This window comes from Hevea brasiliensis, chromosome 11, assembly GCF_030052815.1.
Source record: "Hevea brasiliensis isolate MT/VB/25A 57/8 chromosome 11, ASM3005281v1, whole genome shotgun sequence".
NCBI classification, from domain to species: domain Eukaryota; kingdom Viridiplantae; phylum Streptophyta; class Magnoliopsida; order Malpighiales; family Euphorbiaceae; genus Hevea; species Hevea brasiliensis.
In genome coordinates, this window is record NC_079503.1 from 16,430,111 (window position 1) to 16,455,040 (window position 24,930).

The 24,930-nt window shown below is 33.1% G+C and overlaps 1 protein-coding gene and 1 long non-coding RNA gene across 12 annotated transcripts; both read left to right on the forward strand.

Annotated features, from left to right (window-relative positions):
• Positions 1 to 72: 72 nt before the first annotated feature.
• LOC110654430 (uncharacterized) lies at positions 73 to 20,988 on the forward strand. Of its 11 annotated transcripts, XR_002494717.2 has the most exons (12): positions 73 to 386; positions 652 to 729; positions 1,294 to 1,343; positions 1,452 to 1,505; positions 2,022 to 2,074; positions 3,715 to 3,787; positions 4,092 to 4,153; positions 4,439 to 4,507; positions 15,777 to 15,877; positions 19,992 to 20,059; positions 20,330 to 20,375; positions 20,902 to 20,988. XR_002494717.2 is itself a non-coding variant. In XM_021810418.2 (11 exons), exons 1-11 carry the CDS (start codon positions 204 to 206, stop codon positions 20,903 to 20,905), a joined length of 759 nt encoding a protein of 252 aa, XP_021666110.2. In that variant the 5' UTR covers positions 73 to 203; the 3' UTR covers positions 20,906 to 20,988. The 11 variants fall into 11 exon arrangements, 8 of the variants coding, with proteins under 8 accessions (XP_021666110.2, XP_057985966.1, XP_021666111.2 ...); XR_009141382.1 differs by lacking the exon at positions 15,777 to 15,877 and having other exon boundaries at positions 20,902 to 20,918; XR_009141381.1 differs by lacking the exons at positions 15,777 to 15,877; positions 20,902 to 20,988 and adding an exon at positions 19,419 to 19,499.
• LOC110656689 (uncharacterized) lies at positions 10,939 to 11,815 on the forward strand. Its single transcript, XR_009141383.1, has 3 exons — positions 10,939 to 10,984; positions 11,076 to 11,194; positions 11,305 to 11,815. It is a non-coding gene; the product is annotated as an uncharacterized LOC110656689 (long non-coding RNA).
• Positions 20,989 to 24,930: the final 3,942 nt, after the last annotated feature.

The following is a 24,930-nucleotide window of genomic DNA, read 5'->3' on the forward strand; positions in this document are numbered from 1 at the left end:
TAGTTAATAATATATTTTTCTAAATTAAAAAAAAATTTAAAAAGACAATTCGGTGCCTGTCAGGGCGGGCTACTCAGTGGGCGGACTGCTGAGGCAATAAGAGAACCTCCTGCAACAAGTTTAGTGCAAATTTTCGTGGAAACATAAAGAGGGAAAGTTATGCTGTTTCTTTTCCTTTCTGATTCACTCTGAAGCTGTATCCAATGCCACTCCTTTATAAAAGCCAAGGTCACAGCCAATTATTCTACACTCTCGCTTCTTCTCCATGTCCGTCACCGTCCAATCGAATTTCTTCCCACCGGATTACGTGCCAGATGATGTCTTGCTCGCCTAAAACGGCTTTCCCCATCCTAAGGACTGTTACCATATCGTACTCCGACCTCAAGGTGAGTCTTATCCGTCTTCTTATCTCTGTTTGGTTGCCCAGAAAATCAAGAAAAGCAATTGATTAATGATACTGTTGTCTCTCCCGCTTCTTCCGAGACAACTCAACGTAGCTGATGCACGTTAGACTCTATAGTTGAGTTGACTCTTTACGGTCAACGTGAATTGGGGTTTAAGTCGTGTGTTACTCAAGCAGAATTACCTTTGCTATGCATGTTCATTTATTTATTTGTTTAAAATACTTGATCGTCGAAATTCATGAAACAGGATAGGAATGTAGACTTGTCGATGAAGATTGAAGAAGGTTTTGGACCGAATGGACTGGGGATTCTATCAGTTACAGATGTATGAAATGTATTGCTTATGATTTTTTTTTTTAAGCTATATAATGCCATTTAATATCTTGTTTATCTTTTTTTCATCCATTATGATGAAATACTATTTTCTCCTTGCAAAGTAGGGAGCTTATGCTTTTTTATACCTTTTCACCTCAATTGAAGTGCACCAAAATAGACTTCCTTTGGGAGAAAAGAATTCAACTCGCAATCATGCTTGGTCTCTATTTCTTTTGAAATGAATTTTATGTTAATTCTTTCACTCCAAACATGAAAATTGACCAAAAAGAAATCAATTGAATTGAATTGAATTGAATTGAATTCAATTGAATTGAAGTTAAAATTCTAGTTTTCAAACCGTATAGATGCCACTGCATGAAAACCATATTCCCTGTATAAAAAAAAAGAAGAGGTTTTTTACTCCTTTGGAACCTCATTCCCTTGTTAATGGCATGATGATTAAAGTGGAGATGTGTTGTACTTGGTGAAGCCTCAATCTTGTAATGTAATGATGATTGCCATAAATGCACAAGTGCTCTATTGGTTGTTTGAGTTTGACCTTGTATCACTATAGGTGCCTGGTTTTTCTTCACTGCGTCAAAATCTTCTACATCTTTCACCCAGGTATAAGCTTCAGAAATAGTTTCAATATCCATTTCGAGTTCTGTTAGTAAGAGAACCAAATTAGTTTGTTATTGCATAGCTTACTGTTTTGTCCTTCTCTTTTCTCAAGTTAGCTAGCCTTCCTGAAGAGAAGAAGAAGGAGCTTGAAGATCACAATAGTAGGTAATTTTTCTGCCTTTCAGTTCTTCTAACTCCATTTCATCACCCTAAAAAAAATCACTAATGAAAAAAAAATCATTGCCTCCATCTATTATTCTCTGGCCTATTTTAAGTATTTTCTTGACACCATGTTGTGATTTCAATTGGTCCATTTTGAAATTAAGGTACACAGCTGCACACACCCATTACAATGCAATTTTGATATATATCTATAAATGACCAATATTTTGTACATCAAAGCAATCCTTTAACCCTTTTTCTGTATCAAAGTCACCTTTTTTTTAAATAAATTTATTTTTTATATGATGTCTGTTGACATAGAGCCTTATTCCACTAAGAATGGTTGTCAAGATGCAAAACTGTACACGCACTCTGCTCTTTTATCCTATAGATCATATTTTGGGCAAACATTGTATTTTTGCATTTGGATTGCAATATAATCTCTTACATCTGGAGTCAGTGGTAGGTAGTTGGAAATGACTCTGCTTTTTGTTTCTCTTACCTACCATTTATATGTAGGTATAACTTTGGATGGAGTCGTGGAAAAGAAACACTTGAATCGGGGAAGCCTGGTAAACTATTTCACTGTAGATTTTATGAGTTCCATAAATACTCATTTGGAGATGTGCTTGTGTGAAACTCAGGCACAGAGAGCTAGTATCTTGTTCTCATGCTTGTTTTTACTCAAGTCAATATTTGAACAGTGTGCAGGTCATTACAAGATGGTGATTAGAATTTGCCTAACTTAAAAATGTGATATATTAAGTGATTGCTGCTGTGTTTGTGCTTTAATAATTGTTTTCCCAATGAAAATTCTTTGCAGCAATATTTGCAAGTAAAAAGAATTATTATTAGCATCATAAATTGAGTTTTTCCCTATTTATTATGGTGCCTATTCTGCTATGGTTGCGGCAGTATTATAGCTTCTCACTGGCTTCATTCTGTTCAGAAAAAAAAAAAAAAAAAAATCTAGCTTCATTCTGACATGGCCCACACATGAGAAGTAAGACAACCTTGAGCAAGATACTGCTTACCAGCCTTTTGTGCAGTGGTCAATTGGGGGATTGCCACTGAGAAGAGGGCATCCTAGTACCTTTTCACTTTAATGGCATACTGAGGATAGTACACGAGTAGCATAACTTGATAAACATACCTATACAGCAGATATGAATCTAATATGAAATCCCTCATTGAACTTCAAATTAGCTTGTGTGCAAATCAAACATTATAAAACTATTTGTAACTTGCTTGTTACAGCTCTTGGTTTGACATTGAATGTGGTGTTCTCGCCACTGAAGGGCCTCCTGTGACCTTTTCATGTTGGCAGCACACTGACAGAAGCTTACAACTTAATAAACAGAAATGTGACAGCTGACATAACCATAATCCCTCACCGAACTTGGAAGTAACATGTGTGAATATGAAAGATCCTAGAACCATTTATTACAAACCTGTGTTTTCCTTTCTTCCCTGCTGAAGATGTCCGTGCATCTAATTTGTTCTCCACATATTATTGCTCATGCTGTTTGTTGTTTGTCATCAAGCCAGAGCTGCACTCATTTAGGCACTGCAAAAATTGATCTTACTCAAAGGGAGGGATTCTCAATATTTTATTGATACCACATCACTTTGATTTATGATATATCCTTTTCATTATGCATAACATTACCACTATGAGATACATGGTCAACAAATCCGGCTTCATTTCCAAATTTTCATGTACACTTTCAGATTACAGTGTGCTAGGTTTGGTATAACATTTATTAAATTTATCATTATTAGATCCAATATTTTATTGCCCTTTTGTGCAGTCATTTATCTATTTCTCGTCCTTTATTCTTTTGAGGCCTTATATTTACTAGTCGTAGTTGATTCACAAGAATGAAGTCTTTCTACCAATGTAGAGTTATTTGGGGTGCAGTGGTATTTGTCATTGAAACTGATACTTAAAAACGTGTCAAAAACTGCAATTGAACATTTATGTCATTGAAGCTCACACTTCTTTTTCCCAGAAGGGAGACCTTTTTTTTTTTTTTTTTGCTCGTCTTAATTTTTTTTTGGACAGTAATTAGAGGTGCACAGTTGTTCACTGTCATCAACTGTAATTTGGTGAACATTAGCAACTTAACAATGGTTAAATGGAAAATATAGGGAGATCAAGTTATCTGTGCTGGATGTTGTATTTTAATGTGTCTTTTCCTATGTTGTGCAGATCTGTTTAAAGGCTCCTTCTATGCAAATCCAGTACTAGATGTGCCTACAACTGATGTCTATTTAATACAGCGGTAAAATTAGGCAAATGATTTGTGTTTTAAATGCCTTTTATTTTCTTGCTTTCAGTCATGTGTGAGGGCAGGCATTGTTGTAAATTTTATGTTGATGAACCTAACTCTAGTAATGTTTGGCTGAAGTAGATTATAAATGTAACTGATTTTTAAATTTATGTATTCTATTTTTGACAGAAGAGTATTTGCTTGGCTGGGGAAACTTTTTCCTGATGTTGTAAAGGACATCTTTTATCAAATACAGATTGTATTTACAAAAATGTAATTGTGCTTATTTGCATAACTTGACATTGACATCTTGTAGGTATCCTCATTATTGTGGATCAAACATATGGCCTGTTAATAGTTTGCCAGAACTGGAAGTTGGTATGTTTGAATTTATATATATCTTATTTATTCTAGTGTTAATTTCTTCTGCAAAGCACTGATCCTCTGCTTTCTTCTAGGATTCTTTCACTAGTTATTTTAATTTTTTTTCTTTTCTATATAACTGATGGAAATATTCTTTATTGATCTTTTAGATCGCTTTGAGATATTGAAAATGTATTTCTAGCTGTGTGAAACTTTATTTGCTTCTTTGGAAAAAAAAAAAAAAAAACCTTTACATTTTTTCTCTTATTTAGTTGCTGAACCTAAGTTCTTTACATGTAGCTTTCAAAGCACTTGGAAAACTGATCCTTGAAGTTGGATTGATGGTAGCTTATCACTGCGATCAATATGGTAATATCTCCATGCTTGAATTTTTGGTTTTTGCATGAAGTCAACTTTAAGTTGATCTCTTATGTTTTCTAGTTCCATGGAATTTATTGGAAAACTCAATGCAAGGACAAAGATTTTAAACCAAAGAGAAATAAAATTCACCATTTGAGGGGTCACTTAAATGTTTCTTAGGAAATGAAATTGAAGTGGTAATATCTATGAAATACCATTGGTTTGGAGGTAACAATTTGGTACCAGAGGTTGTTCTTGTTCGTGGGGCTATGCATCCAGAGTTTGTCAAATCCCTTGAGAAGGGGGTCATGAATTTCTTATGTTATATATAAATATTTGTATATAAATAAATATTGCCGTTGTATTTGGTAAAGTTTTTTCATTGATGATTTCCTGTTGGATGAGATTTGCAGAATTGCTTGCACATGCTAGAAATTGATAAAGACTTCACGTCACCTGTTGAAAATTTTCAACGTGTTTACACATGAATGACTGCTTATCCTATGCTGGTGGAGCTTTAATTGTGTCCTGAAAGTCTATCCATGGGCTTGTGGCTAACTAGTTCTTTGAAGAAGAATTTCTCTCACCTTAGTCCTGAACACCCTTAATGAACATTTAAGATCCAGGCACTTAGCCATTGTTGAACGGATTGTCAACTGTAGCTTTTGCTTTTTCTTTTTTTTTCACTTTTTTGGATACTTTTTCTCTTCACTATGAAACATGGTTTTCTTATGCCTACTTTTTTTTTTTTTTTTTTTTTTTTAACTCTTTCCTATTCAAACTCTAACATGCAGTATGCAAGGGAATGAAAACAAATGAAAATGAAGGCCTTGAACAGATACTTCTTCGTTTTCGGTGTCATAAAGGGCGGTTGCTTTATTATTTTCCGGTTCAACAGAGGCAACTTGTTTCCTTCCCATCAATAATGTCTCATTAAATTTTCCCATTGCTGAACGATTCTATTGCTCGTAAAATATCCAATTCTCTTTTCAGTCATCATGGTCCTTCTTGCTTGTTAATATCTCACTCTGCTATGCTGCTGTATTTAAATAAAGGACTTAAATATAAACACAGTTCGGCTTATTATGCTAATTTCCTCAATGCTTGATTTCATCACATGCTATGTTAAAATTCATGAAAAAAGAAGGTGCACAAATTTTGAAAGAAACGTTGGGTGAAGTACAAAAATCTCAGGTACTATGAACTAATTATCTTGAGATTGCAGAATGACACTGGAGCATAAAATGATGCACATAACCATTTAGATGAGATTAAATTAGATGTCACATGTCAGATTCTTAATGAACAAGTGTTTATGCTAAATTTCTAGAAATTTTTATAAGAGCAATATAGCATATTTCTTGATTACTTCTGGGGAAGGATTGTGGTTTAAATTAAGCTTGAACTTGGAGATATCATGGTTGACTCTACCAGTGACAGAGTCAGGAATTCAACTAAGAGGGGTCCAAATTAAAATATATAATTTATAAAAATAATATACATAAATGAATATAAATTGACAAGAAGATTACTTAGAAAATATTAATAAATTGTGACAATTAAATTACAATAATCCTCACCTATTTTTCATTAACTGAAATCTATTCATAATAACTTCATTGTCAATACTTGCAAATACATCTCTTTCAATGTAACTCACCAAACAATCATTTAGTAGTTCATCTTCCATTCTATTACGAAGTGAACTTTTAATGATATTTATTGCAAAAAAAGCTCTTTCCACGGTGGTTGTAGCAACAAGTAAGATTAATGATAATTTCACTAACAAATAAACCAAAGGAAAAACAATATACTTTCATGTAGCAACCATCTTCTCAGCAAGACCTCCAATTCTACTCACTTCAGAAAATTTCTTATCCATACTCATATCAAAGACAAAGTTCTCAAGTTGAGATTCAAGTTCAATTAGAGCAACTAGAGAAAATTCACATGGATAAAATTTTGCGAGTTGAATCAATTTGCCCGTATCAAATGCAAAAAATGAGCCCTTAGGATCAAGACATGCTGTACATAAAAGCAAATTTGTATTCACTTCAACAAATCGATTACTAAGTTCTTGAAACTGCATATCAATCACAGAATAAAATAACTCAACACGATAGTGATGAAGCTTTATCATTTCTTCACTTCTACGCCTTGATCTTCCTCTAGTCACATAGACATCCTCCATATCTAATACAGTTAAATCATATTTACCACAAAATTCCAATACCTCAAGTAACAAAGAATCCCAACCATTTTATCTTATCACTTGTAAATGACATTTTAAGACTTTAACCAGATTCATAGCATTTACAATATCTTGATCCCTTCTCTGTAAAACTTGTGATAACTCATATGTGATTCTCAAAATCTTTTTCATAAGATGCAACATAGAGACAAATTCAAATCGATTCATAATATCTAGCAAATCAATTGCTTCAGCCCTTTGTGGATCCTCACTACCATTTTCTCCAATATACTTAAGAACATCAATGACAAAAGGAAATAAATGCATCAAGTTAATAAGCGTACCATAATGAGAACTCCAACGAGTATCTCTTGGTCTGTTCAATGCCATTTCTTGATTTAGATGTTGTCCGTTTTTTATTTTACCTTTTGCAATTCCTTCAAACACTTTCTCGTTTTGCTTTTCTCGAAGCATATCCCTGTGTTTACAAGAACAATAATAGTATTGAAAAAAGAACTTATACTTGAATGGTTTTTAGCAATAGCAACAAGTGTGAGTTGGAGTTGATGAGCAAAATAATGGATATAATAAGCACTATAATTCTCCTTCAAAATCAAACTTTTAAGGCCATTAAATTCACCTAGCATATTACCAGCTCCATCATAGCCATGACTTCTCAAACTAGATATACTCAAGCCATAAGTAGAGAGCAAAGACTCAAATACCTTTTTTAAGAGATGCTGCACTCAGTGTTATCAAAGGCGAGAGAGGCGCCCAGGCGAGGCGCTAGGCGAGGCGAGGCGCCCCTCTGTCGCCTCGACTGGAACCCCTGGCTCGACTTGGAGGAGGCAACGCCTCCAGCCGGAGAGGGGAGAGGCGACGCAGGCGAGAGGCGACGCCTCTTCACAGCAACGGTAAGTGGTTTTTTTTTTTTTTTTTTTTTAATTAAAAAGTCAATAAACCTATCTGCTTACCTGATGCAGAGCAGAGACACTTTTCTCCTCAACCTCACGAACGCTTTTCTCCTCAACGGCTCAACCTCGACTTCACGACGACAACAGGTACGCTCTCTCTCTCTCTCTCTCTCTCTCTCTCTCTCTCTCTCTCTTCTTCTTCTTCTTCTTCTTCTTCTCCCGCTTCGATCTCTCTCTCTGTTATGTCCCTTTTTTTTTTTTTTTTTTCTCCCTCTCCAGTCTCCACCTCTGTTCGATCTCTCTCTCAGATCCTTTTTTTTTTCTTTCCTGCTGCGCTGCTTCGATCTCTCTCACGTCCCTTTTTTCTTTTTCTTTTTTTTTTTTTCTCTCCCTCTCCACTTTTCTTCTACTGCTCTCCTCTGTTGATCTCACGTCCTTTTCCTGTCCCTTTCCTGCTGCTCTGTTTTTTATTTTTTTTTTCTCTCCTCTCCTTCTTCTTTCAGCAGTCCCTTTTTATTTTTATTTTTATTTTTTCCTTCTCCTCCTTTTAATTAATTAGTTATTATTAATTATTTATTTATTTGTTAATTTAATTATTTTATTTTTATTAATTAATTATTTAAATTTTATGGGTATTGGTAAATTGATTATTTTAATTTGTATTCTTGTTTAATTAGTTGATTAATTAATATGGGTATTGTTGATTTGTTGGTATTTAGTTTAATTTTTATTTGTTATTCTTGTTAATTTGATTAGTTTTACTTTTTACCTTGTTAATTAAACATTATTTATTAATTAATTATTTATTTTATATAGGTATTATTAATTTATTGTTAATTTAATTTTTTATCTTCTTATTATTGTTAATTAATTGTTTAATTTATATGGGTATTGTTAATTTATTATTAATTAGTTTACCTTTTACTTGTTATTATTGTTAATTAGTTTTAATTTGATTAATTTTACTTTTTTCTTGTTAATTAGATATTAGATGTTTATTTTATATGGGTATTATTAATTTATTGTTAATTTGATTATTTTTCTTTTTGTTCTTAGTAAGTAATTGTGTAATTTATATGGACATTATTACTTTGTTGTTAATTAGTTTACTTTTTACTTATTATTATTATTAATTAGTTGTTAGATTAATTAGTTTTACTTTTGTCTTGTTAATTAGACATTAGTTGTTTATTTTATATGGTATTATTAATTTATTATTAATTTGATGATTTTACTTTTTGTTCTTATTAATTAATTGTTTAATTTATATAGGCATTGTTAATTTATGATTTTACTTTTTGTTCTTATTAATTAATTGTTTAATTTATATGGGCATTGTTAATTTGTTGTTAGTTAGTTTACTGTTTTACTGTTTTACTTTTTACTTATTATTCTTGTTAATTACTTATTTAATTTATATTGGATATTGTTAATTTGTTGTTAATTAATTTATTTTTTATTCTTGTTAATTTTTTTGTTAGATTATAAATGGGTGATAAGAATAATACATCTGGATCTTCTGCTAGTAGTAGAAGAACGGACCCAGGATGGGCACATGTAATTCAAGTTAGTGAAAACAATACCAATGATCTTCAATGCATGTATTGTATGAAAGTTTACAAAGGAGGAATTAATAGAATCAAGCAACATCTTGCTGGAGGCTACAAAAATGTAATTCGGTGTCCAAAATGTCCAGAAGATGTAAGGAATCAAATGCAGGAATTCATTGCTAAAAAAAGAGAGCAAAAATCAATTATGAATATGGAAAGACCACCTGAATTTGATGATGTTGAAGTACTGGGATTAGATGAAAATGAGGAAGAGGAAGAGTTGATGCAAGAAATTGGCAGTGAAAGAAGAAGGCAAGTACTGGAAGTTACAGGTACTAGTGCTTTTAAAAAACCAAAAGTTTTACCACCACAAAGTAGTAGAGGGCCTATTGGTATTATTTTCCCCTAGACCTGCTGTTTTGGGAAAAAATATGAGGCAAACTACCATTGATGAAAATAGTCCAGCTAAAAAGGAGTTAAGGGAGCGTGCTTGTGTTGCCATAGCACGATGGATGTATGATGTGGGAATAGCTTTTAATGCTGTGAATTATGATAGCTTTGGGGAAATGATTCGAGCAATTGGAAATTATGGGAAAGAAATGAAACCTCCAAGTTTTCATGAGGTTAGAGTTCGGTTACTTAACAAAGAAGTGCAAATCATAAATGATCTTCTCGAGTCTCATAAAGAAGAATGGGAAAATTATGGATGTACATTGATGTGTGATGGATGGACGGATAGAAAAGGGAGAACCTTGATTAATTTCTTGGCTAATAGTCCAAAGGGAAGTGTATTTATTAAATCAGTTGATGCAAGTGATGAATCAAAGACAGCGGCATTGTTGGCTAGTTTGATTGAGAAAGAATTGATGGAAATTGGTCCTGAAAAAGTAGTTCAAGTTGTTACAGATAATGCATCAAATAATGTTGCAGCAGGTAAAATTTTTATTTAATTTTTTATATTACTAAAAAAAATATCATTTTATTTTTATTATTAATGGAATGAATTTTTCTACTTGTTTATGACAGGGAGAATATTGGAAGCAAATTTTTCTCATCTATACTGGACTCCATGTGCAGCTCATTGTATAGATTTGATGTTGGAGGATATCTTTAAGATCCGTGTTTTCAAAGAAACATTCCGCAAAGCTGTTGAGCTTACTGGTTTCACATATGGCTCTTCAGGAGTTCTAAATATGTTGCGGAAATTTACTAATGGAGTAGAATTGCTAAGGCCAGGGCAAACTAGATTTGCTACTGCTTTTATTACACTGGGAAGGATTCATCTTCAGAAAGCCAACATTAGAAAAATGTTTACTTCGGAAAGTTGGACAACTAGTAAATGGGCTAAAGAGGTGAAAGGCAAAAAGTGTGAAAGGACGGTTTTGAGTCCTGCCTTCTGGAATCATGTTGTTTATGCTCTTAAGGTTTCCGGTCCTCTTGTTCGTGTGCTTCGACTTGTTGATAATGAAAAAAAACCAGCTATGGAATATATTTATGAAGCCATGGATAGGGCTAAAGAAGCCATTGCCAACTCACTCAATGGCAATGAAGAGAAATACAAGAGCATTTTTGAGATTATTGATGCGAGATGGTCACTTCAATTGCATCGTCCTTTGCATCTTCTTGGATACTTTTGAATCCTGAATTTTTATCCAAATAAGATGAGAATTAAATCGATGAAGAGGTCAATACAGGATTGCTTTCATGCATTCATAAAATGGAAAAAATTCAGCAAAAGTTGATATGATTCTTGATGAAATTGAGAAATACAAGGCATTGAGGACCTTTGGTTTTCCTTCAGATATTAGAGGAAGAACAACCAAATCTCCAGGTTATTAATGTAATTTTTATTAATTTTTCATTTTGCTCATTTATTAATTTATATCATGAATTTAACAATCATTGGTTCTATATTTTAATAGCTGCTTGGTGGAAAACATATGGTTCTTCAACTCCAAACCTACAAAAGTTTGCTGTAAAGGTTCTGAGTCTCACATGTAGTGCAAGTGGTTGCGAAAGAAATTGGAGTGTATTTGAGCATGTAAGTAATATATATATATATATAGATTTCTTAATTTGTTATTTTATCTTGAGCCTTTTGAGTTTGAAGTTTAACTTATTTGTTACTGTAAAATAAATGTGACTTCATAGTAAGAAAAGAAATCGGCTATTTCAAGAACGCTTGGACAATTTGGTATATGTGAAGTACAATAGAGCGTTGCTACGCCGACACACTTTTGGGGATATCACAACACCTATTGATTTGGCAAATATTGATGAGAGTACTGAATGGTTGCTTGGTGAATTAGAAAAAGATGATGGGGATGATGATGATGATTCTCTTGTTTTCATGAATGACGTATTGACCTGGGGTGATGTTGGTAGAGCAGCTGGAGTTTCTGAATCTCGTTATGAATCGAGAACGGCTGCAAGATCAACACCACCAGTTGAAACTCCATCATTTCGAAGGCCTCGTGCAATGACAGGTGCATCCTCTTCGCAAGTTAATGATGATGAAGAGGAGGAAGAATTTGTGATGGCCGTTGTTGAAAATGAAGATGATTTTGGAAATCTTGATGATGAGTAGTTTTAGTTATAAGTTTTTTATGTACTTATTGCATTCTGTTTATTATGACTTACAACTTATTTTTATGTATTAATGTCTGAATTTCTATAATTTATATTTTCTATTATGTGACTTATGACTTATTTCTAATTTTTTATTTGTTATGTATAATTTTATAGCGTCACTTTTATCATATACATCTGCTGAAAATTCAAGTATGAACTATTTCTTTTTTTAACATCTCTTATTATTATGTGTGTTTTTACTTATGCTATATATTTTAATTTTACAGTCTCATACTTTCACTTGTATCTTATACTTAAGCTGGAAATACAGGTATGCACTATTTTCAATTTCTCTTATTTTAGATATAAACATAGTGTAAATCATATTTTTTTTCTTTTTAATATGTTTTTTTACTTATCAACTATTTAAAAGTATATATATATATATAATTTAAACAATTAAGGTTATGGCGCCTCGCTTCAAAAAGACCCTCGCCTCGCCTCTCGCCTCTCGCCTAAGGCAATAGAATACTCTATCGCCTTAGTGTCGCCTTTCGCCTTGATAACACTGGCTGCACTTTTTTTTTGGACATGCACAAAACCAATAAATCTTTCAATGACACATCCAAATCCATTGACATATCGTATGACAACTCCCATTTGCTCTTTAATTGATACATCTCGACATTCATCAACTAAAATAGAGAATAAATCATCTCCCAAATCTGTAATGATAGCCTTTGTTTTCTCAGTTGCAGCTGCATTAATGATATCTCTTTGAATATCAGGAGATGTGAGTTTGAGATTGTCATTAGCATTCTTCAACACAACATTATTGATTCCTTCATTACATGAAGCCAAAACTTTTAACAGTTCAAGAAAATTTCTTTGATTTAATAAATTTCTGGCTCATCATTCAACGATACTCAATTTTTGACTGTTCTGATTGTTTTGAAAAAGAAACTTCAATGTGTTGGGCTTGGTTCATTAAATCTTCACAAGCTAACCGACATTTATTATGATAACTATTGTGGTCTCCTACATGTTCTCTCAATCTTTCTTTCTTTCGCCAATTAGTAAAACCTTCAGATACAAAAGCATTATGACCTCTAACTACGCGTAGTTGCAAAAAGATAATAATATAAACAATATGCAGCATCTTTTCAATACTATATTCCAACCAACTACCAAATTCATCAAACCAAGATGCAATAAATCTCTATTTTTGAGTTCCATCTACCTTTTGAGGAAATTTATAATGGCGTGGTTGACATGGACCTTTAATTAAGTAAGCTCTACGTACTTGATTCCTAATATCAGGTGGATAGCTCATTATATTAGGTCGCAGTCCTGGATCAGAAGGAATGTTTTCTATATCGACCTCAACTTTCTCAATAATCCCCTGCTTAGGTGCTGCTAGTTGAACAAGTTGATTGATTAATGATGTTGATTCTGCAGTGTTTGATTTTCTTTTAAAAAATCGCTCCATATCTATAAAAATAAAAAACAGTTAATATTTATATAAAATTGAGATAACAATATCAATGCAATTATGAAATAAATTTTATCAAATAAGATACATAAAAAATTTTTAAATATCTCAGCTCAGTCCTTTAAGTAGGTGGGGGATGTGAGGAGGATGTTAATCATAGGATTAAAGCCGGATGGATGAAGTGGAGACGTGCCACGGGAGTTTTATGTGATCGCAAGATTCCCAATAAGTTGAAAGGAAAATTTTACCGTACAGCCATACAATCGGCCATGTTATATGGTAGTGAGTGTTAGGCAGTGAAAGAGTTGTATGTGTCTAAGATAAGAGTTGCGGAGATGAGAATGTTAAGGTGAATGAGTGGCCATACTAGACTAGATAAAGTCCATAACGAGAGTATTAGAGAAAAGGTAGGAGTGGTGCCAATTGAAGATAAGTTGAGAGAACGAAAATTGAGGTGGTTTGGTCATGTGAAGCGTAGACATACGGAGGCTCCAGTTATACAAGTAAAGCAAATTAGGTTAGAGGATAGAAAGAAAAGAAGGGCTCAACCTAAACTGACTTGGAGAAGAGTAGTACAACATGACCTAGAAGCATTACACATTTCTGAGAATTTAACCTAAAATTGTTTAGAGTGGAGAAAGAGAATTCATATAGTCAACCCCAAATTTTTGGGATAAATGCTTTGTTGAATTGACTTGAGTAGAATAGAAGATACATAAAAGATTTTTATAGAAAAGAGATAATAATATCAATGAATAGAATGAGTAATTTTTATTATTAAACTAAAGGACAATAATATTTTACAATTTTTGCATTTCTTTTATAGTAAAGATTTCAAGATTGGACATACATTATAATTTATAAATAATTAATGAAATATCTAGTTAAGTCTTATAATTTCTTTGATATATTCATTTTAAATGTATACTTTTTTTGTTAATTAAATTTTGATTGCAATTTAAAACTTCAAATTCATACTCCATTTAATATTTTCTATAAAATAATAGCAAATAGTATTAATACATCAATTTATCTATACGTGTCTATTTTTTAGTATCAACTCACAACAAAATAATGAATGAAATGATAGATTTTCTAATGCATTATTATCAATTTTTTTTAATTGCAAAATTGCTTGAAAAAAAGGGAATTGCCCAACTGAATTTCATTGGATGGATTTAATTGCCTAACTAGAATTGTCAAACAATAATTAACCAAGAGATAGAAAAATTAATAATAATAATAATAATAATCAAATCCATTTTCAGATTTGTTATCTATTATTCTATGGCCTCCTTCTTTGATTGATTATACACAAAAAAAAATTATATAAAGTAGAAAAGAAAAAAAAACAGATTTTATTAAAAAAAAAAGACAAAAATTAAACTAATAAAAATAAAAATTATAGTGTTAAAAGTGAATTTAAGAGTGAGTACTTACATAGAGAGCTAGCCAAATGATCCAAGAAATTGAAGAGTTGAAAGAAGGAAGGGATGAGGTGAGGTAAATGAGTGAAATTGCAAGAAAAAAAATGGCTTCTCTGTGTCGGCAGTGTTGTGAAAGTGGGAAAATGAGAGAGATGCAGCTGGTTTAAAAAGATTTTAAGTTTAGAAAGTGAAATTACCATTACACCCTCAAAATTTTTCAAAATTTCAAGGAGCCCAGTGCCCCCCTTGGCCCTACACTGGCTCCTTCAGTGAGACTCTATTGAAGTCTTTTCTTTATCCCAATTTTCTGAATTATGTTTAGGCTATTTGAATTGGCATATACAGCTATACTCTAAGGCACTTGCTTTTTGGTTGCAATCTTTTTTAATCATAACTTCTAGTCACATTTCTAGAATGTATTTTGAATTGTGTTTAGGCTATTTGAATTGGCATATACAGCTATACTCTAAGGCACTTGCTTTTTGGATGCAATATTTTTTAATCATAACTTCTAGTCACATTTCTATAATGTATTTTCAATCTTTGGGCTCTTGCTAAAACTTTTGTGTCTATACTAGAGCGTATTTCATAAAATTGTTACCAATCATAAATAACTTTGTAATAAATTTGCTGGGAATAGCAAACACATATCAATTGATGTATTTGGAATGATAGAATGATTTGTCCAGGCTTCTAGAAGTGATTAATGAACAAGTTAAATCATTTGCAGCACCAGCAATTGTATCCAAGATGGTGAATCTCCATTGTCTTGGTGTGGATGGCATACAGATTATGGTTCACTAAAAGGATGTAAATTTTTTCAAATCATATGATTTTATATCACCAGGGCAAATGAGCCCATTGATATGTGCATTATGCATTTTGCAGACAATTGTTTATTTTTGTCTACATTATACACGCAATGCATTTGTTGCCAAAAATATTCTTCCACATTTTTCTCTTGCTGATTTACATTTTCTTCAACAGAGAACTTGAATATGATCACATGTCCTTTTACTCATTCTAGTGATGGATAAACCTGTAGATTATAAAATCTCTTTTTCTTGAATATGTAGATTATGGTTCTCAATCTATATTTTTTTCCCTTGATTTCTGTTTCAATTGAATTGTAGGTCTGACCTGTGCCATGTTTAAGAGAGAAGGTGTAGAAATACCTTGCCCTGATATTGCTGCTGGTCTTTATATTAAAACACGAACTGATCAAATTGTGAAAGTATACTTTTTGTCATTAAAATCTCACTAATGCAAAATGCTGCTTATGATGATAAAATTGGTTGATTGCTTGTTTCAAAATGTTCATAGCTTGTTACTTATCTTTTAGGATATCTTTACTTAGGTATATGTATCAATTACACTGTATATGTCACCTTTTGAAATGGCACAATTTGTGGGATGAATTCTATTTTTCTTCGATACAGAATTTAGGGAGAGAGTGTTGAGTGTTGATTGATTGTTCCTTGACATATCACTAAAAGTTCCAAGTAGAAGACCAGATAGAAAGCAAGCTTATATTCTGAATAAACATGGTGAAGAGGACCATGAAAGAATTGAATTTAACTTTAAATTCTTGAGGAGATATTTTTTCTGAGTTATGGCATATGTTGCAACAAAAATGTTTTGGTGCAAGGAAATGGTAAACTAGGTGAGAGCTGCAAATCTAAGATTAATTGTCATCTTATATTTCTATGCTAATACTATTTTGACATAATCTCTGTGAGAATATTCTGTATGTGTGAGTAAATAACATACATTACAAGCATATGAAATTAGTTTAAAAATTTGTCCCTAGCACCAGGGGTTAGAGTCTTAGTCTCAAGGCATATGTGTTAGATGATGTGGATGCCTTTGTTCAGCAAATGTCCTATTTTCAGAACAACATTCAGTTTCTTTTTGAAAGTTTAGTGAAAACCATTGCACTACCTTGATCTGTTTCCATGGCTTTTGTTGAACTTTGTGAAAACTTGAACAAGTTTCTAGGTCTTTTGTGCTTGCAAATTGGTGTTATACTCAACTCAACTCAACTAAGTCTTTATTCAAAAAATTTGGGGTCGGCTATATGGATTTTCTTTCTCCACTCTAAACGATTTTTGCAAATTGGTGTTATAAAAAGAGGAAAACAGAATCTTATGCCATATGAAAGAACGCCATCAAGACTGTGTTAACTGTTTTATTAACCATGGAAAATGTCAAATCTTTTAGTAATGGCATTAATAGTGTTTATCTTGCGTCTGTGTAGAATTTCTTGGTCTCAGGAAAAATGAAAAGAGTGATGATGGACAAATCAAGCACTATGAGTAAATCATTTTTTTATTATGAATAATTGCTACAAATGTAGGATTGGTGATTGCTGTTTTGTTTGTTGACTTAGGTCTGAAATCAATTAGGTCTCTGTTAGGGTTTTAGAAACCCTTACAGTAGAAATAAGAAGAAAGATAGAGAATTCAGAGAATAGAGTGAGAATTGATTGAGAGGAGAGTGTATTATTTCTTGATAATTCTGGAATGAATTACAAGATTACACATTCAGAGTTATATAGCAGCTTTGGTAACTGCTTGTAACTAACTCCTAGCTGCTGTTAGTAGCTCTATAACAGCCTAACTGGCAATAACAACCAGCTATCTGACTCTTCTAATTCAGTGACACTTGCTAACTAACTCAGCTGCAATTATCATCTACACTTGTCCTCATTATATATACTACCAATCTACTCTCTATTTCTTCTATATTTCCTTCTTGGGTATGTAACAATGCCCCCTCAATTAACGCTTTCTTGTCCCCAAGAATGTGCAAATTGTGGAAATTGAGCCAGCATGAAGGTCTTCCCACGTGGCATCCTCAACTAGCAAGTTGACCCACTTAATAAGTCTCTGCAAGACATGCTGCTGATTCCTGGGGATGACCCTGGTCTGTAGAGCCTTCTCAGGAGCAACTACCATGAGGTCTTCTTGCATCAGAAGGAAATCCACCACATGAGTGATATTATCTCCCACATCTTCTTCAGCATTGAGATGTGAAAGATGGGGTGAATGGCAGAGGATGGTCGCAACTCCTGTTTGTAAGCCACCTTCCCCATCCCTGCTATGATCTGATATGGACCATAGTACCTAGTAGAGAGTTTCAGTGTTTGTATCAAAGCCAAAGAAGTTTGCCTATATGGCTGAAGCTTCAAGTAAACCAAGTCTCCCACTGAAAATTCCCTTTCTGTTATTTTCTTGTCTGCTTGTTGCTTCATCCTATTTTGGGCCACTTGTAAACTGTCTTTTAGGATGTAACTGAGGTACTGCCTTTCCCTTAGAAAATCTCCAACATTGCCCACAACTGGTGACTCAGGTTGGATAACAGGTAGACAAGGGAGGAGAATAACCGTGGAGAGCCTCAAATAGGTGCATGTTTATGTCACTATGATATAACTTGCTGCTGCTCGTATAGCTTCTGTTTGAATTTTCCTGAAGAACCCATTGTCCTGTTGATTGTGGAACTGTGGCCAAGTGGATACTGCAAAATAGTGCTGAATCTGAAAATATGAACTGGATATTGGCTAATTTCAAGCCTACATGCTCAAAGAGAATGAGTTTGAAATTAGGAGAAGACAGATGAAGAAAATGTGTTACTTGTAAATAGAGAAGCTTCAACACTCTCAGCAATAGCCTTAATAAAGTCCAATTTCAATATACATGATATTATTTTTTATTATTAAATCTCATTCCAGGTCCTAGTAGTACGGTCTTTGTATCTAACTGCATATGAATTTGTTGATTGCTGTTCCTTTATTCTTTCTTGAGGACAAGAATGATTTCAGGGAGTGGGGAATGTTATGACTAAGGAGTAGAGCAGTTAGTGAGTGTATTAGTTAGTTAGATAACAGAAAATAGGAGATGAGATCATTGAGGTTAGAATTGTATAAATAGCCTTTGATTTGTTATTGATACAGCAATTCAGTAAAATACGATAATTACTTTTCTATCTATTCTCTCTCTCTCTCTCTCTCTCTCTCTTTCTCTCTCTCCCCTTCTCCCTCTTTTCTTCCTCTCGTTCTTCCCCTTCCCTGCTCTGTTTCTTCCCTCTGCTTCTCTTCCTTTCCTCCTCCTTCTTCAGGTTCTGGAGCTTTGGAATCACTGAGAACCCTGCTACATGACAGTCTCCTCAAAGGAAACTTGAGAAAATTTTCCATTGCAGATAATAAACGCAATTTTAAATCAAGCTTCTTCATTTGATCTTGAGAGCTGTGAATTATTAGAGCATACAAAAATGTAACAGGATTTGTGTAGCTTGACAGGGTGCCTTCTGTCAGATGGGAAATTATAAAATACTCCGGATGCCACTGCACCATCATTCACGAGAATGTATGATCCAACTTTCATTATTTGTTAAAGGTCCCACATATATGTGAATGGTCGGTGCACTATTTTTTTAGTGCACCAAAAGCACCCAATAAACTTCCCACTGTGAGACTGAGGAATGAGATACATTTGCTTCTGAAAAAGCATCACTGTCTTGCTTTTCCTCTATTTGGAACTAAATGTTTTTAATTGAACACCGACCTTATACCAACCCCTTGCCAGTGTGTGAGAATTCTGATGAAAAATTAAAATTGAATGGGCGCTTCACATGATGCATCTGCAAAGTTCAGGCCATTTAGTCAGCTTGAATGATGATCGTTATTTATGCTTAAGACTGTCTTTTTGCAAAAATGTAAATTTTGGATGGTCTATGAACCTGTTTGTTTCTTATGCATTAGGTTGTCTTTGGAGAAGATGAGATAACATACCAAATTGGAGAAACTGCTGAAATACTGTCAAGAGGTTATCTTTGTGCAACACCCTCACTGTGTCCGGGTATTTCCTAGAATTTGATCTCATAGAATTTTTGGGTTATCTTGTATTGTAGTATGTTATGTGCAGTACACCAGTCCTACAGAGCCCAACAATGTTACTTTGATCTCAACTATAACTAGATGACCTTCAATTTGTGGTTCTACGAGACAATAGCAATGTTTTCCTTTGTATGCAATTTTAGTTAAAAACTGTCTCTACCTCATGCAATCAATGAAGTTCCAAATGTAAGACATGTTTTAAATTAGTGATTTTTCAAATATGAAGAGAAATTGTGAGAGATTTTACATAATTAACTTAATAAGTAGAGCACAAATTCTTCTGTCTGATATCAGCAAATAAACTCAGATATTAGTACCTACATCAAGGCAAGTTGCATTGCGCCTAACTGGTGGAAATAAGCATCTTTTTTACGATCTTTTTCTTTGCTCTGCTGGTTTGTCGTTAGCCTGGTATGGAGTACTAATATTGAAAAGTATGGTGTTTGTTTCTCAGGCATCTAAAGGAGAGGAGGCTTCTGGTGTTGACTGATCAACATTTGCATTATTCATGCAACCTGATTGGTATGTTATTTAATAAAAAAGATGGATCAGAAGATTTGTTTGTCAATGTGAATTTTTCTGTATTTATGTGATAGCACAGTATAAATGACCTTTGCTTAACAGTGACTACCAGTCAGTTTCATTTATACTTTGAGACTTCTGTTGATTGCTAGCTACCCATAAAGGTTGTGGCCTTGGCTCCTCAATAGTGTCATCATCATTTAACCATGACAAAATTGGCATTAATTTACCAAAATTTGCATGAAATGAACTTTTTATTTTCATTTGCAGGGATGAAAAGCTCAATCTCCCTGGGGAGATGCATATTCACAAAGAGGTCTGTAATTTAAGCCACCAAAAGTTTTTTGCTTACTTGTGAGAACTTTAAGAATTTAAGTTGAGAAAACGATGGGAATATATGCTTGGTGTTTCCTTTTGAACACAAGTTAGAAGACACCATGCGCTAGTATACCAAAAACCAGGGCAACCTCATTAAACCAACAGGCAATATCAAATTAGTCAAACTATGAACGTTAATAATGATATGAACCTAGTGTTTAACAGAGCTGAATGGCAAAAAATTATTCATAAAGTTTCATGTAGTCAACTCTAACTAATTTAAAAATAAGGTTTAGTTGTATGAATGCTAACAAAGCTAGGTACTGCCCATCTCTTTCTTGAGCTCATTGCAGTAGAAGTCTTATTCCTCTACGGCATATGCTTCTTTTCTTTCTCAGTTGTTAAACTAAAATCTTGGCAATAATTTTTTTTTTTCCTTAAGTGTTAAGTTTCTAATAGCGTACTTGTTGAAGCATAATGGGTATGAAAAAGACTTGTTGAACTTGTTCACGTGTTGTTTTCAGCTGATGCTAGCCAATCGTTCTCTCACATTTGGAGAATGTTCTGACAAGTTGTTCGACAAGTATTACACCTTGAAAACTTAAAGGTTATGCATTTCATCTTAATAGGTGACCCATTATGATTAAATCCCCTCCATCAGAATCTGATGCCATGGAATAAATAACAACAATTCATCTGCTTTTTATTCCTTCTCATAATCTAGTGTAAATATAAATTGCTTTATGCTTCCTTTGGTTAACTTGTAATTTGTCCACTTAAATATTTATTATAAATAAATATAGTTCTACTTGATTTTTGATTTTGTTATATACTTAAATTATCATTTTTTATAAGATTAAAACACTTAGTACATAATTTGCGCTTCCTTTATTTCACTATTTTTCTTTTTTTTTTTTTTTTGCTTCTATTTTATGTTTATTCCAAAATGAGTTAAAAATTTAAATTAAAATATTTAAAAAGTGGTTTTTTTGGATAAAAAAAAAGTGGCTATATTTTGAAAAATATAAGTTTATGCGTTATATATATATATATATATATATATATATATATATATATATATATATATATATATATATATATATATATATATATGATGTAAAGCGACCAAATCTTTTTAAAAAATTAGGGAAATAAAAATGCTAATGCTTACTAGGTGTGTAAGAACTTCCTTGTAGAATTATTCTCTAGTCTAGACATGACACAGTTTGGATTAGATTGAAATCGATTCAATTTGAATTTGATTAGAATCATTTTAAATTAAATTAAATTAAGTAGATTTTGATCAATTCATTTCGATTTAGAGTTAGAAATTAACCTTCACTTTTAAAAAAATTATTAAATTTAATTAAATCAAATTGAATTAAATCAAACTTGAATCGAAATCGAATAAAACCAACCAAAGCTTTCTCTATTTGGGCTTTTGGACTAGATGATAAGGTAGCCTTGATTTTTTTTTTCTAATTTTTTAAATAGATATAGCCTTAAATTCTAAACCTTATTTTGTTGGGCATTTGCCCTAAGTTGATTACTCGATATTTTCAATGTTTCTTTCTTTCAACAAACTCTATTACGATATTGTCTCAAATATAATCCATTTTAAATAGCTAGCTATTACAAGTAAAAGATTTTAAGCTCATACTTGATATAATTATAATGTAATTATATTATATATTTAATTATATTATTTAATAATATAAAAGAATTTAATGTAATGAAATAATAATTATATAATATAATTAATCAATCATATCTAAAAGTAACATAATAATTATTACATATAAAAATGAATATAATCATAATTATTTGTTTTTATTTTTTTTTCATTTACTGTCAATACTACCATCACTACTGCAATCTTGTCACTACTATTGCTATTGCCACTATCACCACCGTTAGCACATGATCACTGCTGCTATTCCTTAGCCATTGCCACTATCACCACCACTTGGCCACTGTCACCACCACTTGGCCACTATCACCACCCCTACCACTACCATTACCAATATCATTTAACTACCGCTAACACTTGATCACCCATTATTATAATTATTACTACTTATTATTAACATCATAAATAAATTAAATATGTGAACAAAAATTATCATTACATTACTTGTATTTTTATTTTACAATCAAACATAACATAATAATGTAATAACAATTATATTACATTACAATTTGTGTTACGACTCAAATTCTGGGCCGGACCGATACTAGAACTTGGGTTAGCACAAGGCCTCTAAAACCCGTAGTAAGCTTAACTATTCTCTAGCCCAACCTTAAAGCCCATATACAAAGCCCATTTTCAAGAAATTAACCAGACAAAGTCCGGTCATAAACTGGACTATCCAATGGGAAGTTTTTAGCTCACCTGACTTGTAAATACCAAATATCAAGTTGGGGAGCTCAACTCACCGTCACAATCCTCAATCAGTCACATAATCAAATGGGAGCTCAGCTCCCTCATCCTTAGAACAATACATCCTATATATCTACACACATTCATATAATTAATGTTACATCCTCAGAATTTAATTATTACAAACCAAATAATTATTACAGTACTGGTACATGCGGAGTTCTAGATTGAAAATAAGAAAAAACAAAAATGTAATTAAACTTCTTTAACTAAACTTGCGAGAAAGGAGGCAGGTTACTCAAAAATAAAATCCTCCTATGGTTTGGAAAAATAAGGTGAACAAGAGTGAGCGTTCGACTTATAGAATAAGATATTGATTTTACAAATAATTTCTATAAATATCTAAGTCTAGTGCATCTTTGAGAATGAAATGTAACATCTTCACACAATTCAAACAAGTCAAGTCATAATTACGCCAAAGGTAATCTGGAGCACTCACACACCCGTGTGTCAAATTCATACTCACACATATATATATGGGAGCTGATCTCCTATACACTCTCTTAGTTCTAACCTCTGCCAGCGAGATCAACTCAAAACTGGACTTTCTCTTAATATCTAAATGTGAGGGCCAACGAGATCAACTCGATTCGTTACTATCCCGACTCATCCATAATAAGCATCGGGTCCTAGCGAGTCAAGCTCCAGCCTCGTTTACCCATCTTACCCATATCCATGTATACACCACATGCACACTAACTCACACATGTGACTCCATATCTCCATAAAGCAACAACCACAGCAATGTCATCAAATACAAATGCAATACAAGGCATGCCTAGCAAATAACTATGTATATATATCTATAAGTGATGCATGAACATACTTTGAATATATAATAATATTGAAATTATAAGTAAAATCAATATATACTCACAGTACTTCACAAGTCACTGCGGCTAGGCGGAGGAGGAAGGCTGGCCTGGCTCACATAAACAATTACATTACAAATTGATCAATATTTACTTAAAATAAAATTTTGAAAGAGTCAAAGATAGCCTAGGTTTTGCCAAAAATTTGATAAAATTTTCCCTATACCTAGGACCTACCCAACTTGCAAAGTAGCTTAAATCACACTTCTAAAATTATAAGTCTCAAATTCACATCTCAACAACATCATCTGGCCCCTCCTGGGCCCTCAAACTAGTTAAAACTCACATACTACATATAAAATAATTATTTAAAAATTCAGGGTGTTACATTCTTCCCCCTTTATAAAAAATTCGTGCTCGAATTTTATACAAGGCAGAACAATAACACAGAGTAACATATCAAATAAATATGGATACTTGCTACGGATATCCTGCTCTGACTCCCAAGTGCATTCCTCCATAGATTGACTCCTCCACAGGACTTTAATAATAGGATTCTGCCTTGACCGAAGTTGTCTCATCTGATAGTCTACTATGGCTACCAATTGCTCCTCAAAGGTCAAATTCTCATTTAACTCCACTGTGTCTGGTTGCAGCATATGAGAAGGATCGGGAATATACTTCCTAAGTATAGAAATGTGGAATACTGGGTGGACATGAGAAAAGTTTAGTGAAAACTCTAACCGATAAGCAACTGCTCCCCCTCTATCCGTGATCTCAAAAGGTCTTATGTAACGGGGTGTCAATTTGCCTTTCTTTTCAAATCTCATAACCCCTTTCATAGGAGAGACCTTTAAGAACATATAATCACCCACTGTAAATTCTATATCTTTCTTCCTTGGATCTGCATAACTCTTCTGCCTACTCAAAGTTGTCTTTAAACGTTCCTTGATCAAAGGAACCATATCTGAAGTGTACTGCACCAAATCTAAACCATGTACTCTCGCCTTTCCAACTTCTGTCTAACATAGAGGGGACCTACACTTCCTGCCATATAATGCCTCATAGGGTGTTATTTCAATACTGGAATGATAGCTGTTATTATAAGTAAACTCCATTAATGGTAGCTGATCATTCCATTGACCTCCAAAATCCATGACACACATGTGAAGCATTCACCCGACTACAGTGTAACCGAGCAAGGCATGTCACACTCGGTGCCTGAACATCCTATTTTTATCTTACTTTAAAAGGAATAAAGTAAGATAAAAATAGGGTGTTCCAGCACCGAGTGTGACATA